The 20,525-nt window shown below is 32.7% G+C and overlaps 1 protein-coding gene across 1 annotated transcript in view; it reads left to right on the top strand.

Annotated features, from left to right (window-relative positions):
• LOC149802899 (cytochrome b-245 chaperone 1-like) overlaps positions 1 to 18,476 on the top strand; it is a 38,007-nt gene extending 19,531 nt beyond the window's left edge. The window contains exons 5-7 of the mRNA XM_089952391.1: positions 2,565 to 2,661; positions 7,217 to 7,361; positions 9,253 to 18,476. Coding sequence (XP_089808517.1) covers positions 2,565 to 2,661; positions 7,217 to 7,361; positions 9,253 to 9,439 — 429 coding nt within the window. The 3' untranslated portion in view covers positions 9,440 to 18,476. The remainder of the gene's footprint in view (positions 1 to 2,564; positions 2,662 to 7,216; positions 7,362 to 9,252) is intronic.
• The last annotated feature ends 2,049 nt before the right edge of the window (positions 18,477 to 20,525 follow it).

Genomic DNA, 20,525 nt, shown 5'->3' with positions numbered 1-20,525 from the left:
AATGATCCTAATATTAAACCCATACATATAGAGACTATTTTGCTATGTATTAGTTGTTTACAAAATAAAAAAAAATCAGCAATTTAGCGCAAATAGAAAATGAACTTGATTTTGGAAAAAGTGAAGTCCAACATACAGTGTTACTTTACAAATAACTTATAATGATTTTTTAAACAAAATTTTAACTAACAAACAATGCAAATTAAAAAAAAACATAACAACAGCTTGCACTTGGAGTAACAAAAAAAAGCCTTTTAGTTATGTATGACTTAAAAAACCACAACAGGTTTCCACACAATAACACTAGTTCTACATCACAGACCTGCAACAAACTATGTGGATTGCTTGCACATGCATAAGCCTATTCATATGTTTCTGCAGATAAATTTCAGTTGTCAACCATGTGCATTCATCAAAGCTTGTAGATGACTTACAATTTAGTAGGAAATGAGCCTGTTGAAGTTATGGTCAAAAGGGCAATGGTCAGTGCCACTGACTCGTTAAAAAAATTAATTTTCCAGAATAACTGTTACAGAGTAAGTAACTGGGCCAAAGTTTTTGGATGGCTTGCACTTGGGTTAATGAAGAAATGTATATATTCTGGGGTCTAAATGTCAGAAACCATGGTCATAGAAAGTCTGATAGGAAAATAATGGATTTTGCATGTACAGTTCAGTTTAGTTAAAGACTGCATTCTTTTGACCAAAGATCTCAGGGACTGAGACCTTATGGTAAATAATCTCCATTCAACTATGCTCGACTAGTGCCTGCACAGAGTACTGTTAAACATGATGTGCCATTCACAATACTCTGAATATGGTTCCAATTTGTAAAAGTTTTTTAACTTATTTAGACATAGACATTTTGGTCTGCAGTAGTGGAGATACAGTGTTTGTAAAACAACTATGTGAATAGTTACTTTCAGACCATATGATTACAGAAAAAAAGAAAATAAATGTTTGTTCACATAGGGTTCATATAATAACTATTAAGTTCAAGAAATCAAGCTCAAATGACTGCCTCTATATGTGCTGTCTTAATTTTTTACTGAAACTGCTCATTTTACAACTGAAAGACATTGAAAAGCAAAATCATGGACTGGATCTTTGTGTAGTGTATCATTGGTTGTTTATTTTAAGATGTGTTGACTGTTTAGCTGGATAAACATATGGATGTATATTATATTTTAATAATGGAATAAAATAAAACAGAAGAAAATAACTTTCTGATTTAATGCAAAATGAAGTGTGCTCTGAAAATACTGGACTCACATGCTGCAGTTTCCTCACTTATGTGAAGAAGAAAATAAAATTATAGTGACATTAGTTAAAGAAGGTGACAGTTTTTAGTTTGATAGAACTAATCCTCCTTGCTGACTACTGTTATATATGTGTTTACATACATTATGCATTATACACACAATAAAGAACAAAAACCCTCAAAAAAACATTGTTAATAATCTATATTTTTATATGTATATAATAAACAGACAGTTAATACGAACATGCTCCAAAGAGGCACCTTGTGTTTATACAGTACTAAACATAGGCAGCAGAGTAGAAGGAAATGTATTTGTGTAATCAAACAGGTTTCACTTTTCATCCATCGAGTTAGATTATATTTAAATGCATTTATATCTGTATTATCTTTAACTTTCTTTGAGATTCTGTTCCAAATTAGTGACCCTGAATATTGATATGGATTTAAGTAGTTTTTTATATTGGTTTTGGAGTAGAAAGGTGGTTAGCTAAAATTGATGTTAAATTTGAAGTGTTGCCTTGTTTTCTACCATGAAATAGTTCCTTGAGATTTATGGGTCCAGATCATTTTAAACCTTGTGTATACATTCTCAAAAATATTCACTTACTGTTAACATTTTAATATCATTCATAATATCTGGGATGTTTTCAGCATATCTTGGATGAGTCTGCAAGCTCTTTTTTGCAAGCAGAATAGTTTGGAAATGTTTTTATCAGAAGTATTTCCCCAAATAACATTACAGTTGTCTTGGTATGTTTGTAGATAACTTTTGAAATATATTAACCTATGTTTAGTTGATAGATATGGCATGACTTTAATGGTTGGGGATTAACAGCTGAGCCAGTCAATTGATATAATTTCAATGAAGTATTGATTTAATCATCATTTTTACCAGATAACTTATTATACAGATATTATACAGATTCCACACCATATGCATACATATTGTTTGGTTTCCCTAAGAATAGGGGATTATATATTCATGGTCTTTTCCAATAGATCCTGGGAATAAGCGTCTTTTTAGGCTGACAGAGAAATATTACTCAAGAAAAGATAATCATCTTTGAGAACCAAACAATGCTGAAATTTTCTGTCTTCTTAGATTATTTTAGTACATTTTTGAAAAACTTTAAAATGAGTGGTGGGAACAATTTACTGCAAATATATTTTTGAAAAATGCCTAATATGTTGTTAATCAGCCCATCATGTTTGCCATAAGTTTCTTATTTAAACAGTTTGGTCAGGCTAATGGGATTATATGTATATAATTATAATTTAAATTTAATGTTGCATGTTGATTACAGGAGTGTGATTTCAACAAAGCCTCAGGACAGATAAGACTGAAGAGATGTAGTGCCTGGGATATACTGCTGACACCAATCACTGTTAATGAAGATGTTGGTGAGTCTGGTTTAGCCCTCCAAATCCTTTTTCCACAGTAATAAAGAGAAAATAAATCACTAATGCAATTCTCTCATTGAATGATGATTTACAAAATATCTTTCCAGTGACCCTAGTTTTTGCTACTTTTCCTACCTTTTTGTAAACTCACTGTTGTTTTTAATAATTTGTCCAAAATGGCCCTTCTGTTCCAACTTTTTTAGTTTAATTTATTTCAAATTTTATGGTGATATATGATAAAAGTTACAGTTTTTCTAACTATATGTTGCAAGGCTTTACTCAGTATGTGAATAAGAGCATGCTAATGTTCAGGTTCATGAAAACAAGTTATTTAAAAGTTTATTTTTTCAGTAATTCACATATATTTCATAAAAAAAATTTTCATTGTAAAATATTCCTATTTTCCCCCAGTTTTTTTATTTTTTAACTAACCCTTCTTTATCCCTACATGCACAGGTTTACTGGAAAGATTCATAATATGACATAAAGAAAGAAATTGATTGCTGATTTTGTCAACAAATTGACATTATGATGTACATAGCTGCCAAGTGTCTTGTTTTTCCTATATTTGTACCATATGTTTGACCTAATATGGGTAAAATCTTTATCTTGCTAAAAATACGTTTTTTAATATTTTAAAAAATAAAAAATTTCCTCCAATTTTCTGTTAGAACAGACGCTTGGTTCCATTGTGATAGAGATGTTTGCAGGTATATAGGAATAGAGTTCTAAAATATCGTTTGAAATCAAGGCTACCATGTCTGTCATTAACCGCCATATTGGATTGCACAAACAGTTGATGCTGTCACTGTATCTCATCTTTATAATATTCAGCTTCTAATCATGTCGAAAAGGACAGCAGAATATTCAGAATTTTCTCCAGGAAAGACAAGAAAACAACTGGAAGGACAATTTTGCTGTCTTTTGTAGATTTGTGAAACCATCTTTTAAAGGAGAAAACTTTACATTTTGCAAATTGTGTAATGTTATTGGGCATGGAGGTGTCCATGACATACAAGAGCATGAAAAAGCTAATAAACATAATCTTGTTGCTTCATCATCAACAACTCAGCCTGAACTTATGATGTATATAAATACCAGAGAGAACCTTGATGTAATTCAGTCGAAATTTGGTTTATTAAATTTCATTTAGAAATGAACCTTCCTCCTTCAGTTAATAGTGTTGCTGGCAATTTATTTCGCACACATTTTTCAGACAGCAAAATTGCAAAGGATTACTCATGTGCTAGAACAAAAACAGTTCAGTAAGAAAATCAGACAGAATTCAGAACATCAGTGAAAGATGTTACACTGGAATCTATAATGATTGGAAAGAAAAAAAACAAGATGTGGAAAAGGCTTCTGTAAACAACCTGTGTTTGAGTGTGAGTGTGTTTCACTCTTGCACCTTCTAAATGGGCTGCCAAAATGGAACAGGGTGCCCGTTCAGAAGGTGCAAGAGTGTAACACATGCATGTTTGACATTAAATAATTAAGCAAGTTATTATCCTACTTTACTGATGGTTGTAGAAGTTACATATGCATTAAAATTTAAAAAATCATTATTTGTTCCTGAAAATCAGTATTTTTGTCATAAGCAGTCAGTATTTTTGTACTATGGGGATGGCAGCCATTGATGTATTAGAATAATTTTAAAGGATCTGAATCACTAAATTATTTGCTCTCCTGTTAATAGCGAGACATAGATATTCCTGTTTCATCTGGCAATGATGGCATCTTTGGGCATCATTAACATTATTGATGTTAAAGTTTATGAATGTCTTTAAAGTTGCTTTATTCATTTGAAACTTTGGGCAATGTTGCAATGTCTTGTGCATGTACCTGTAGCGTGTAAAAATCAGCATCACCATGACACAATGCATAGATGAGATACCTTGTTCCACAGAACTTCTTAATGGTTCCTGTGTACTAATGGTATGTTTACTACATTACCACAATCATAAAGATCTTAACTCTTTTACATATAGTAGAATACGTTCTCGTGGCAGAGGTTGATTAAAATATAACTTCAGAGACTGAAGGTATTTATTACTCATTCCCAATATAAAGACTGCATTGGCAACCGCAGCATTAATGTGTTCATCAGGAGTGATTTTAAGGTTCTGTGTTAATCACATATCTTCTGCATCTATTTTTGCATAGCTGTGAACCCTCACAATTTTGGCTTCCAACAGAGATTCACAAATTCACGCTGCATGCCAACAAAATCAACAATTCCCCTTATATCAGCAGTTGCCAAAATGGTCCGGTACTGCTAGTTGTGATATTATAGGCTGACTATTCATTCCATTTGTTTGTACCACACTACCAATTTCAATAACAAAAACGTTTAATGTGATAAAAAGTGCACAGAACTAAGTCAACTGAATTATTGATTTATAATTTCTAACCTGACTGTGACCAGAATAGCACTAATACTGGCATCCCCTGCACCTTGCACGCTTAACGGACTTTCCATACTAACACAGTGCCATATTTGCGTACACTATGGGCTAGTTTATTTTCATCAGACAACATAATGATGTAGTTAATCCTATTCGGCAACTGCCGGATAATTCCGTAAATTACCATTACGTTGAGAGTTTGGAATTATATCCCTTTGCACACATGAACATAGAAATTAAACCGCTTGTTAAATCCACTTGAAAGGCCAATTTTTTGTTGTCATTCTTTTCCTATGCTTGATTCGACATTGTAAATATCAGAAGCAGAGAACATATGTATGTAGATCTGTAATCGTACATACACTCCTTTGCTGGAAATGGACTTGTCCAGGAACTGGAAATGGATCTCAAGCATGTCTGTATATTATATTGAAAACTTCTGTTAAGCGTGAAACGTGCAGACAATGAGAGTGTTAGGGACACTCTACTCACAGTCAGGTTAGAAATTGTAAATCGGCGAATGAATTGACTAAGTTCCTTGCACTTTTTATCACATTAAAGGTTTCCATTATTAAAATCGGTCGGGGGGATACAAACAAACAGGGCTGTAGAGTCAGACTGTAGTAGAACTCTAGCTGATTGGTACAGTTGGCCTGGTAGCAAGCATTTTAGCATATTTTAATCTATATGTATAAGAGAAATTTTACAAATTCTTTTGAAAGAAACTGGGAAATAACCAGAATTTTTCTCCATGCATGTGCTGCCAACACTGATTTGAATTACCATTTGGCATTGCATCTTGAAGATACCTTCACCACCAAGGGAAAAGACATTTATTGCACAAAAAGTGAAGTTTAGTTTGGAATATACCAAAAATAATTGGCTGTGCATTCAGCCATCAAATACCGATATACATCAATCTTTTTGCACACAGTGTGCCACAAATTTTAGCATTGGGCATGGTGGCAGGGATGATGTGAGGAAGTACATTGGTAGCAAAAAGCACATAGACATTGGGAAACTACATGATGACAGCTTTTTTGAGTGTTGGAATTTTTTAGAATGAAAGATTAGCATATATCATAAGTTGATTTAGTTCACCCTTTTCTGTGCATGTGACAACACCACTAATTTTTCCCCATTCAACATTTCATCTTCTGGATTAATACCATTTCATAATTAATCTACAATGCAGTTAAAATGTTTTTACTTCCAAGGAAAAAGATTTGTATTCCACAAAAAGTGAAGTATAGATTGGAATACATCAAAATTTGGCCTAGCATTCAGCCATCAAACATTATGTACATTATGCCTTTCACACAGTAGTGTGCCACGAATTTTACAGTTGGGAATGTGCACTAGATCTGGTATTGTTGCTTATAATTTACCTGTTGTACATGTACCATGTAGTAATATTATTATACAGTACATGTATGACAGATAAATTGTAAGCAATGACATGAGCCCCTGTGGGCATGTGGTAGAATGATGTGAAAAAGCACATTGCTATAGCACCCCCAGCAGATTTCAGTTTTGGAGTACTTTAAGCTACCTACTCAAGTCCTGCATGTTACCAGTGCTGAAGCATTGTTTGTGAGCTTTCTTAACCTGTCTTTCTCAGTTGGAGATCAGCAACGATGACAGTGAAAGATTATTTCCTGTTGTATGGAAAAATAAGACAGACTTTATTGCCTCCTTAGGTGCTAAAAATTTACAACAATTTTAGTCACCAAGATTAACCAGCAGGCAAGAAGCCTGAACTGTTTGAAAACAAATTTACCATAGCCTGTTTGGGACAAAAAGCATGAAGTTTATGTATATCAGTAAATTTGGCTGCAAATAAAGTAGTACATGTAATCAGTGTAAATAATATGTTTTATTTTTATTTTTGGATTTTCATATAATGCAGTATGTACTGACCATCAATGAAAGTGGATGGAGTTAGTGTCATGGTATAATTTTTCACTAATTGTGTTCAGAATTCACATAATTTTTTCACAGTCTCCTAAATTAAACCACTAGCTATGCACATTTTTGTAAATGCCTAAATGTATCATTTAAAATCATACCACATCCTTATTCACTCTACTTTACCTAGTCATATCATTAGTCCTATGAATTCTGTGCTTTCTTTTTTTCTTTTACACCAGTGATAGCTAAGATTGAAGAGGTCTCTGAAGTTAAGGTGCAGGAAGAAAATCTGAATTATTTTGGGAAAGTACACCAAGTAGTGCTGCAGTTTGAAACGGGAATGTCTCTTCAGATCACCAAGGCCTTTACCTTTGGACCTTCTAAGTATGACTTTTACAGACTAGTGGTTTGTCTGATGTTAAAACAAATGTTGCATTAAACTGATTGTTTGATTGATAGGTTTGTTTGGACTTTTAGCAACCAAATTTGAAATTTGTGGTTCAGAAGATTTGTATGGGTACCCAAAAAAATTACCTGAGTTGCCAGCAACATTGCTGTAAAAATTTTTATCTAACAACACACAGACACATACACACACACGACACACACAAAGATGATTAATGGTCAGGTGTATGACTTTAGACAAATTCATTTAATCCTTTAAGAATACATCTTTGTTTGTACAGACAATCAACAATGTTCTCTTGTATTTGTATTGTATGCATGTGTATATGTTTATACATGTTTGCGTGTTTGATTGCACAATTCATTGTCAGTAGAGAAAAATTAAAATTGCCACAGAAACCGTTAAGATGTATTTTATAACTGCATTAATGTTGTAATGCACCTTTAAACAGTCCTATGGTAATCAAAAGTCTGAAATGAGTCTTCACATAAATTATTTGAGACCTGAAATTGTAGAAAAAAAATCCACAGGAATGATCCAGGTTCAAGTGATATATACTGGTATTACTTATAAAATGACCATCTGTTCTCCTAATGTAAAAAATGTGATACAAGTCTTTACAGTAATTCATTTGAGCTCTTCATTGTAATGATAGTCAACATAAATAGTCTACATGGTATTTTTGTAAATACAGTAGCCATTACTGTCCAAGCCAGTATAGTATGCAGCATCAATTAGCTTTAAGTCAGCCAACAAAAAACTGTCACATGCTCTACAGTAAAATGCCAATTTCTTCAACAAATCAAGGAGAAAGCAAAATATTAGATCACAAGCATTCAGTATGTCAGAGCAGATGACAAAATAAACCACTTATATGTGTTATTGCACAGTTGATAATGTTTCATGAATTTAAATGGTCTAAAAGCATACATCTTCCTTCCAACCCCATGTAATCATTGAGGGCATCAGAGAGCCATCCAGTCCTGGCTGTTTCCTTCAAATTTCTTCTCATAAACATGTTGAAATTTTTTTATAGAGCAAGCCTGCACTTAAGTAATTTTAAGTTTAATGTTTCTTTACTGGATAAATATTTTACAGTTTCCATATACCAGCCAATGTTCATTGGCTGTTTTTTTGTGTGTCTGAAATAGGAACGTATCAACAAACTGACAGTAACACAGTATGATTTGTATATTGAATGACACTTTAACACAGTCTTGAAGTTTATAAAAAAAATTATTTTTAATAAGAATGGGGGCAGAAAGCAGCCATTATTGAATATAGTACTTTGAAATTTTCAATTGAATTTATTTTAGCTGACAGTACAGGTTTTAACAATTTGCATTGCATATTTCTGATACTTTGGTGGCTTTTAGATGGAGAAAACCAGACTGAAAGATCATGAAACACTTGAATATAAGTCTGAGCTTTACTTTCAGCCATAAACCAATCAAAAATGTTGTTACAAAAGTAAAGTCTCTTGTGATTTCATGATCACAAATCTTAAGCTTGAGATTTATGATCTGTTTAGGTGGGCAACCACATATTCTTGTATGGGACCTGAACCAGAGATTGAACCAGAATACAGTGTTTCTGCCTCATTTTCAATCAATATTTTATAATGTGACTAGCAAATCACCCACTGAATTATACATTGCTATAAGTTTGCATGTATTTTAATAGTCAGAAAAATTACTCTGAATTCAATTAATGTTTCTTCTTTTGTTTAAAAATATTTATTCTCTCAGGCATAATAAGCAATACCAAGCTTGGGAGCCTATGGATTAGCACTTTACTGCATGGTGATACATAAAAATAAAATCCAACAAATCTCTCATTGCTTCTATCACATGTGAATTTTATTTCTAGCAACCATGAAGCAATCGCACAAAGGATCAGAAGTTTTCTTGCCCTGGAGTCAGCTGCTGGTGGAGATGTTTCAAGCCAAGATGATGCATACATGGGTGATACCTCATCTACAGAAGAAGAGGAAGAAGATGATTTTGAAAGAATTGAGGCAGCTGAGGTTGTGGATGGAATTAATCCAGATAAATAGCAGATTAAAGCATTCAATTAAAACCCTTCCTCCTTCTATTCATACTAATAATAATGTTCAAGAAAAATGAATGAGTGGTTTTATAGCATATTGACCAATTCCCATGCCACACCAACCTACCTCCGGTTGTCAGTCAGGCTTGTTTATTCCATATTTCAGTGGACTGTTGCCCACTTTATGCCTGACTGTTCGATTTATTACTTAATTGCAGCTGGGGTGCTATGCTTGTTGGTCTGTGGAGGTACATGATTAACTGATTGTCTGTTACCGGAGCCAATTTATTGTATAGCATGTCCATATTCAAACTGCTATTGCATCACTTTTTTCAAACAATGTTTATTATTTTCACCAATAATAAGAGTTTATCATTAATAATGTGTTAACATTAGTTTAAGAAAATCTTTGATTTTATTTTAATATATGCTAAGCTTATTAGTATGGCATAGTTAACTGATTTGGGTATTCATCAGTTATTTATAGATACCTGTGGTGGTCCCATTCTAAACACCCTTCACATGTTGTTGTTGTTGTTGTTGTTGTTGTGGGGTTTAACGCCATTTTTCAGCACACGATAGGCTATACATGGCGGCCAGTATTAATGGTGGAGGAAGAACCCCCTTCACATGTAATATCCTTGTCAAAAATAAGTGTACTTGTGTAATATTAAAAGAGACCTAGCATACAGTTGTTTAATTGTTATCATCACTTTCCATCCAAAAATATTAGCAATTGATCCTATCAACATCTGAGTAAATAAAAGCACATGAAACTTATAAATTCTTTAAAATATTTTTAGTTTTTAAACCAACTGTCAGTATTTCAGTGCAAACACTACCATGTCTGTTTCTACTAAAAGTCAATAATTTTGGCTGATGTTAATTCTACCACATCTTAGTCACGATGCCTAGGAAATATGTTGATTACAGTACTCCATCACACTCTTATATTTCTGACTGAATGAACTAGTTTTTGCTTGATGGAGTTAGCTGTTTCAGATTGTTCAGTCAGTTTTTAAATAAGCCCCTGAGCAATCGTTTAGCAGTTTGAGTTAATTCTATATTGTTCACCCTCTAAAAAATATGTACTCATCTGGCATCCAGCATGCATCTGGATGAAACTGGCCTTGATTACCAAGAGTTATTTTGAGTTTCAATTTAATGGCATTTTATTTAAATTAGCAAAGATTTTTAATTTGGGTTGAAACAAATATATTAGTTTTTATTGAGATGTAGTTGGTTTAACAATTGAAAATATTTGAAAATAATTTAATTAGTTTCATTCCAATTTAGAAGTATTATTTACTGCTTTTATTTAGTTAGATGTAGATAGGGATAAAAGCTGTAGAATGTCCAGGCAAAAAAATGAAACTCATTTTTTGGTCAGAATACTCCTTTTCAAATATATCAAATGTTTTTTTATGTGACATGGAATACTTATGGTAGGTTAGGTTGAGATAAACCTACTAACTATATATACTTAAGTGCCTCATGACTACAACATTTATAATTCACATCTAGAATAGTCTTTATGCCACAAATTTACCAAAACATTTTTTCCTAAAATCATACTCAGTTTCATTAAGGCAAAATTTTGTATTATATTTTAATTACCATCACATAAGTTTAATGAAGAGAGGATTTACCAGATACATGCAATATATTTGTACATGAGTAGCAAATCCCACTCTCAGCCAACAAGCTTGTACACCAACTACAGTTTCTGATTTTGCAATAATTAGTGTAAGTATTCTGTCCATTTTATTTCATGAAAATTAATTTCTTGAGAATCAGAATGTGTCAGCCATGGGTATTCAGTAATATTTTTGTTTTGCCTTTTACATTTTTCCACAATACACAGTGGTAGCTCTCGGTCTAAGCATTTTGAGTTAGATCTAGCTTTTGCAGTTTGAAGTTGGATCCAGCTGATAAGGAGGTATATACAGCAATAGTATTTATACAACACCAAGATGAAACATCTTTTGTGGGCCATTCAGATTATATCTTTAACACTTTCTGAATAGTTTAAGATTATAATCTGCAAAAGTAAGATCAATAAAGCATGCTGTTTGTAATTGGTTTTTAAGTCAGATAAAAGTGCAAGCAACATAGACTTAGATTTGCTGTCACATCATGCACCAGCAGATCATGGTCCACATCGTTTGTTCTACTTATTAGTCATAATGAATTACTTATACCCAGATCTGCTGATGCACTATGTAGATCTGGGTCAGTGCATTTAGTAATTGGATCCAACTTACAAGTGAGATTATACAATAGGAAAGTTTCACACTGTTGTATTATCATGATGTTCAATGTAGTCCCTTATCCAGTTAGGGGCCCCGAGTGGCCGAGTGGTCTAAAGCGCTCACCGTTCCGGATCACTGCCATCTCACCTCTGTCTGCATGGGTTCGAGTCCAAGGCTCGGCTAGCGTGGGTACGTGGGAAAGCCTGCCAGTAGCTTCTCGTGGGTCGGTGGTTCTTCCCTGGGTTTTCCAGGGTTCTTCCTCCACCAGTTATACTGGCCGCCATGTATAGCCTATCTTGTGCTGAAAAATGGCGTTAAACCCTAGATCAACAACAACAACTTATCCAGTTACCTTTATGATAATTTATCAACAAGCATTATTCAAGATCTGTTAAAATAGTAGAACAAATCTTGTGATTTGGGAATTTGAGGAAGTTTGATTTTTCTATCAGAAATATGTTTTACTGGTGGTAAAAATTAATTTGCAACAATAAAACTACCATTCTGCCCTGAAATGCTTAAATACAACAGTTTTCCCTGTACTCTTACCAAATAAGTGCTTTTAATCAGAATGATTTGTCACAAATGAGTGCATTGGGATTGTGCTTTCATAGAGATTAAATATCCTTCCATGAGTCAAAACATATTCAAACATTTGGGTGTTTATTGTTGCAGAGACATTAGAAGAGTATGTAGCCAAAACAAGTTATTAAGGAACATTTCTTATAGTTTTGATAATTACTTGTGACCAATAACTCCCCTGGCCATAAGGGCTGTTTCATTAAAACATACATGGGACCCAGGATAGGCACTTTTAAAGTTGGATACTCGCTCATAGATGCAATTTAGAATTTTGTTATCATTTTATTATGAAGTCTGTGAAATCATAATACCCTGGTATATATACTTTTTTAAACTGCCTTCGCTGGGTGCCATGTATGTTTAAATGAAACAGCTCTAAGGTCTATGGTAAGGCACTGTATCCATTGTACATAATTTGTCTTCCATAATGTGTCATGTGTCTGTCCATGAACAGTCACTTGTTACCACTCTGAAGTCCATCAGTCATACTAGGAATCTGGAATTATGTTATCAATATCTTGAATGATTTGATTGTGAGTGAGATCCATGCATATTAATGAGGTGGTCTTGCACCAGATTGGCTAACCTTCTAATTAATTTTGAGGCCATATATCTAATTTGGTTTTGATCACACTTAACAAAGTTCCTTATATCATTAAAACCTCAGAAGGGTTCAGTAATGAGCAAGATCCATGTATACTAATGAGGTTTTCTTGCATCTGATTGGCTGAGCTTGTTACCATTCTGGAGGCCATATTTCTGATCCAGTTCTGATCAGACTTGGAATATATGCTATATCATTAAGATGTCGGAAAAATTTGATAATGAGTGAGATCCACACATGCTAATGAGGTAATATTGTGTGTGATTGGCTGAGCTGAGGTGGTTAAGCCGCTGGAAGTCTGATTTTTGATCCAGTTGGAGAAAGCTTGAAATATAAGTTTATATCATCAGATCTTGGATGGGTTTGATAGCAGGTGAGATCTATACATATTAATAAGATAATCTTGCATCTGATTTGCTGACCTTTTACCATCTTTGAAGCCAGTTTTTATATCCTATTTTGGCCAAACTTCACTTATATGTTTATATCCTCAAGATCTCAGATGATTTCAATAATCAGTGAGTTGCATGCATACTAATGAGGTGACCGTGCAAGTGATTGGCTGAGCATTTTAACTTTCTGAAGGCCATATTTCTGATCCAGATTTGATCAAACTTGAAATGTATGCTTATATCATCAGGATCTTGTAAGTTTAATGAGTGATATGCATGCCTGCTGATGAGTTAATCATGCATCTGATTGGCTGAGCTTGTTACGACTCTGGCAGCCATATTTCTGATTCACTTTGGATCAAATTTGAAATATTGGTTTATATCATCAAGAGCTTTTATGGGTTTGATACCCTTCTTACTAATTAAGTAATCATACATTGGACAGGTTGAGCTTGTTACCACTCTGGAAGCCATATTTTTGATCCAATTTTCATCAAACCATGAAATGCATGTTTCTATCATCTAGATCTTGTACTGTTTCAGTACTGAGTGAGATCCATGCATATTTATGAGGTGATGTTGCATGTGATTGGCTGAGCTTATTACCACTCTTATTATAGTTTTTGAACTATATTTGCTAAAACTTTTCCAAATATATCTTCACATGAGTGTATTTTTTGGGTAATTTTTGCCTGACTTGTCCTGTAAAGTTATTGTTTGTTTACTACTGCAAATATTGTGACAGGTTGCCAGTAAATCCTAGTACAAGAATTCTTTTCCAAGAATTCAGTTTTAAGCTGCTTCTTTAACATCACAAGTCTTCATAAGTTGCCATGCATTTAATTGGTATCTGGTAGGAAATGAATAATAAAATATTTGGTGCACAAGTTGAAAAAAATGCATCTAGGCCTTACATTACAGTAATAGTCTAGAATTTGTAATAAATGTCTAATCCCATCATCCTTGGGACCAATACATTTGTTTGAACTATACAACAGTTTTGACTAAAATAAATAATGACATTTTTTTAAAAATTATTTTACAATGTTTCATTTTAGCAATAGTTGATTAGACAGGCTTTCTTTTGAGTAACCTTATGTTTTGGTGCTCTTAACAAGTTCTATATTTATATAAATGTCTTTTCATCAGTATCAGCTGATACTGGTAATTTTATTTTGATGGTGTTGGTTTTCAGTTTTATTAGAATACTTTGATCTATGTATACTTTGGACTCATAGTTCTCCATTTCAGGGATTTTTTTTCCTCCATTTTAATCATTTTTCATATCAAGAACTTTTTTTCAGTTGCCAAGGATGCATCTTAAGAAAACTTTTTAATTCTTTTTTATTGCTTAAGAAGAAGGTTGAATTTTACTTTGTTGCTATTCTTTTATTCCTTATTTTGTTTTCTTTAGATGTTTTAAAGTAGAAAGTGTCATTGTCATGAGAAAATGGGTAGATCTTTACTTATTTACTTTAGTTTCTGACAATGTTTGTTAGTTTTTAATTTTTCATTGAAATTGTAGTCATTTATGCCTTTTTTTCCATAGCTATTTTAATTTAATATTACAACAGCCTTTCCAAGAATTGACAACTAAAGGTGGTATAATGATCCATATTTTGTCTGTATTCATGACCAAAGCTATTCTTCACAAAAAGTAATTGCAGACACTTGTAGTTTCTGCAGAACACTTACCCTCTTTTCCATTCTTACACGATTTAAGAAGTATATTGATTATCTCTCCCAGTTCAGAAGTTCACAAAAGTTAAAATATGAAGCCGACATTTTTATACAAATATATTGCTCTATTTTTAAATGGTATTCCACCCCCACTCCCATTATACTTAATTTCCAGAAACATTACTTCTGTGAAGCAAACCTACCACAGATAAATCATTTGAAATTGATAGAACTTTTATACTCCATTAATATCATTCCTAGTAAATACTGATTTAGATGAATTAAGCTGTCTCCCTACTGTATGCTTTTGCAAGAAAGGAACTAGCTTTTATGGCCTGCCACAAAAGTAGATTAGTTCGACTTATACTTCGCCTTTCATTACCTTTGGTCAAGTTTTACGAAAGAGGGGAACATTTCTTGTTTTTACTTCAGACTTGGTAGATGTTGTGGATGTTGCAACAGCTTTTTGATGATTTTTTTTTTCTTCTCCAAAACTGCTGTTTTTCAATCTCTCTGGATTAGTACACTTTCTGAAAATAAATGTGTGCAAAATAGTTAATTCTGATTGAAAAAGAAAACATTTGTAGATGATAAATATGCAGATTCATGAATGTATGCATAATTGAACATATGATTCAGTATTATTGAAAATGCCATAGAATTTATGGTTAGTGAGTATTGCTCAAAAATCGAGGTACTATATAAAATATTCAGGCAGATGTTGCCTGCTAGGATATGATGCATTTTGTAAACAAAAAGTTCAGTAACTTACCTTTTGTCATATGTAACATTTTAAATTATTGAGTTAAGAAATAGCTAGGTTGGTTTTAGTGAAGGCTGAAATTGAGCACAAATATCTATACATTTTTTTTTCTTCAGAAAAATTCACAAGTTTTGCTGTCAGAATATGTTGTTTTTCATCCTGTCAGAGATACAAGCCAACTTTATTAAATTTGTGATTTATGACAGGAAATTTTTTTTGTACATTGTGTCATGTATATGTCTGAATACCACCCATAATGTGTTGTCAGATCAAGGTCTTTGCATTTTTTTTTTTGTTTATGTGAAATTATAATAACAGTGTAGACTCTAGTCTACAAGTACATAATCTGATATGACAGATCTAAACTATTCACATTTGGGTACTTAATTTACATAGATTCTATTTCTTATATATCAATTTACCAGAGTCTATGGACCATCTTGAAACTCCATATACCATGAGCTGAATTACTTTATCAATCTTCCATAAAGTTGTTTGTTGACAGAATAACAGAAGCTCATATCTACCATTGTTGGTTATGTAGATATTGTTTACAAACAGCACACAGGTTACTTCCCTTGGCAAAACAATCCTGTTCAAGGCAGACAAATTGTCAATAATTAAAATCTAGGCATCATTTGGGGGATAATTGCAGCTTAAAATAAACCACACTGTAACTCATTTCTATATATTCTGTAGATATAACATAATAAATTCATATTTTGGGGTTATACATTAAATATTTGCATTTTAACTTTGGAAGCAGAGACTGTCTGCCATTTTGTTTTACTCAGTTGTATATTGCCAATCATCATGTGACTTGCACCCTGCTGTATGTCACATGATCTAATTATGACCTTGTTGGATTTCTTATTCGAGCTAGAATAATCTTTTAACAGAAATACAGAATGTTATATTTTGTTAAATTTGATCAATCATATTCCAGGAATTGTGTTTATGATGTGATAGACTTAAATGCACAACTTTCTGTAGGCTTTTGAACTGGATATCTAGAATTGAGCATTTAGAAAACAAGAGCAAATTTTTAAACTGATGGTTTTGGCACTTTTTGAAGAAACTAGATTTCTTAGCAGCTTATCCATAAATTGAGATTTACATTATCTTGTATAGGATATATATGACAGTGTTGGGATTTTTTCAGAGGTAGGGATAGTGGAAAGGTTAAAAAATAAATGTATTTTTGAATCATACACCTTTGATCTCTTTATTCTTGAAAATAAGAAATCTGAAATTATTCAGATTCAAGGAATTCCCCAATTTTTTCTCAGGGATCAAACAAGACTTTTTTCTCATTAAATTCAAGATATGAACCTATTTTGATATTTTGATGCCTGATGAATGTTCCTAATTAACTCACTGTTGCTTGCCAAGTAATAATATCAATATTGGAAAATGATAATTGGAAAAGAAAATTTTAAATGTTTTGTAAAACTTGGGCCAGGATCAGAATCTTGAATTCTGGGAAGCTAGGACATTCTCTACCAAGAGTGCTTATACTCTTCATTTACTCTATGCTTGGATTTTTTTAACAACAAAAAACTATAATATTCAGCTCTTTTACTTGTCATGCTCAGGTAAAATTACATTTCATCTTTTACAGTTAAGAAAAATCAGCTTAGAGACTTACTGTTTAAACTGGAAGTATTGAGAAGGAGTGGCATATAAAATGCATTTACAGCCTATGATTTTTATAAAAAAGAAAAGCATCTTGGAAGTGTGCCCCCAAAGTATCCTAGGATATGTGTCCCCCCAAAATGGCACTCTTGATTACTTGAAGGCTTGAAAGAATCACCAAAGTTTAAGCCAAACTGTATAGTGACATCATTTGAGATGCCTTTCCCAGTATTCTCAGCTTGTTTTTTAATAATTAGTTGTTCAGATAATCACTCAGAAACACTTTTCTTGAACAAAACTTACATTCTTGATAATACTGTTCATAAAATATGATTTTTAAAATAAGTTTAAAGGTAATTGCATGATTACTGTTCCTGTTAAAATTTTAATGCGTTATAGTTGTTATAGCATTTTCTTAGTTTAATTGAAATTGTCTTTATTGATTATAATTTTTTAGAAAGTAATGTATAATTCATTATCATTGATTTATTATATGACATAGTTGTTGTATGCCATACAATCAGAAATGCTTCTTATATGCCCTTATTAAAAAAATATTTTGAGCAAGAAACTGATGTTTACAGTCCAAATCATTTGACACTTTATAAGGTTAATAATATTTAAGCTAGAATCACCAAGTGTTTGTATGTTTCCTAACTTGGGTCCCTCTACTAGACTGCCAGATTTTGATGATGCAGTTGCATCCCAAGTTTTACAAATGAGTTACTGAGCTTGGGATTCATTTTCTGGACCAACAGGTTTTGAGAATTTGTACTTAGTTGATGTTAGTCAAGATTTGGTTGTTTGTTAGTAATCTTGTACCTTAAAGATAATACTGTCTTTAACATATCATTATTGTAATCCTAAGCTACAAATTATATGGTTTTTCTCTAATTAATGAAAATAAATGTTATTAGAATGTACAGGCGATTTTAGATGCCAGTGTTTTGTTGGTGTTCTTTTTACAATTACTTCATGGGTATTTGAGTTTAAATTTTAAGAATATATGAATATATTTGTTTGTACATATACACCTTGATTGTAAATATGTATTGAAAATAATTCACGTTGATGGAAGTTGGCTTACATATATTTAGTTGAATCTCATGTCACTCGAATAAAATAATCTAGTCACATTTATTGTCTTTATTACTTCATTTACCAGATGCATATATTGAAAAGTCTCACTTGTTTATTTTATCAATTAATATCAATCAAGCACTTCTGATAACTTCGTGTACGATTTAAACTAAGACACTTGTTCTTGCATCATGATTCCATATCATCTGATGATGGACATTCACTTTGTTTAAAGGTTACTTTTCCAGGGCTCTCTGCCTGACAGTTCTTTACCATCACATATAATTTTGGACTAGTGGTCCTACCTATAAATAAGTTCTCATTTGTATTGTATTGTATATTGATGCATATTTCTTTGAAGTTCATACTCTTTTTGATCTCTGTCTGTGTGTGTGTGTGTATGTGTGTGTGTGAGAGAGAGAGAGAGAGAGAGGTAGCCTACCAAGTTGAGGTAATCACAAGTTTTGGCTGGGTGGTCAGTAACCTTCACATGTATGCTCGATTGAACTTGAAACTGCTGGCTTTCCATTGAATCTGCCTGTGACTTAGGATGTTTAAATGCATTAAAGCATTCGATTCTAATTTGTTTTATTTTAAACCATCACAAACAAATTCATAAATTTAAATTTCATAACAAGGATAATTATTCCAGTAGGTGAAGTTAGCAAACTAAGGTTCAGCTGTTTTCATGAGGAATATAAATTGAGATGTTTTGAAGAAATAAATAAAAATCCTGTAACATAAAGTAAATTTTTAAATTATAGGCCAAGCCAACACTTCAGTTTCAGATAATGACATCTGGTCTCACTCTAATTCGGTTCACTGTCAAATCAGCATCAACTTTTGCATTCTGATTTGTTGCTTTTATTTAGTTTTGTTTCAAGAAATAATGTTAGATGCAACCTGAGAACTGTCCAGGCAATTGACACATCACTGTGATTGGTCATCACTTAGCATGATTGAGGAACAAACAATAGGAATTGTTTTATTGTCATGATAACAAAATGAGCTCCATTCAGGCCAGTCGATTTTAAGACAAAATAAGAGGTCTTCCACCAAGTTTTTAGCTCTACTGGTCATAGACCATAGGAGTTTATGGTATGGACAGCTATTCATTATCCATCATCTATCTTCTAATCATCTTCCCATCTGTTAGTATCGCTACTGTTCCTAAACTACTTAGAGAATTGTGCTGAAACTTCACACACACATGCATCTAATTGGTCCCAAATAATAATAATAATAATAATAATAATAATAATAATAATAATTACTTTATTTAAGAGGGTAACACAATTAGCTGAAGAGCTAATAAACCTTGAGGCCTTCATACAAAGGAATTTATTTTAACTGAATCTCTGAAGCCACTGGATATATTAAGTTTGGAAGAAGGAAATAGAGTGGGCATTTCTAATCTTAATGGGAATATTAATACAGAGAATTGGGAAGTTTTTTTGAATAATTCTGTTAAATAATTTAGCTTTTATCAACCAGATTCAGTCTTTAATAGGTAATATTGTTATCACTAGTTTTCCTGAATGGGTGGTCCTATCATCATTAGGTTTTCATTAAAAGACTTCATGTGGTGTTGAGCCAGCCTTAAATGAAAATGGTTCATCTTTAACATTCTACATGGACTCTCATCGTCCGTCTTAAAAATCTTATTTTTGCTACTCTCTAATGGATAGTTATATCAACCTGTGCATTTCACTGAAAGACTTTTTATGATACCAAGTTGGTCCTTTAATGAAAATGGTGCTGATCTGACATCAAGAACTGTCACCACAGCAGTCATGTTGAAAATCTTGTTATTGTTTCCCCTCATGAACATAGTCATATCGTTATGGGGTTTTCACGAGAAGACTTCTTACAATGTTTAGTTGGTTGTAAATGGAAATTATTCCACTCTGACATGCGATTTGCTCACCATTCAAGCCATCTTGAAAATTTTGTTATCATGACATCTCCTGAATGGATGGTCATATCACAGTGGGGTTTTTATTGAAGGACCTTTTATGATGTCTATTCGGCCTTTAAGTGAGAATGGTGCTGATCTGACATTCAATATGGCAGCCACAGCAGCCATCTAAAAAAATCATGGTATT

The sequence above is a fragment of the Sinohyriopsis cumingii genome, chromosome 3 (genome assembly GCF_028554795.1).
Source record: "Sinohyriopsis cumingii isolate HCF-2022 chromosome 3, ASM2855479v2, whole genome shotgun sequence".
Taxonomy (NCBI): Eukaryota; Metazoa; Mollusca; class Bivalvia; order Unionida; family Unionidae; genus Sinohyriopsis; species Sinohyriopsis cumingii.
Note: the sequence above shows the minus strand (reverse complement) of the source record. Positions and strands in the feature narration are given on the sequence as shown.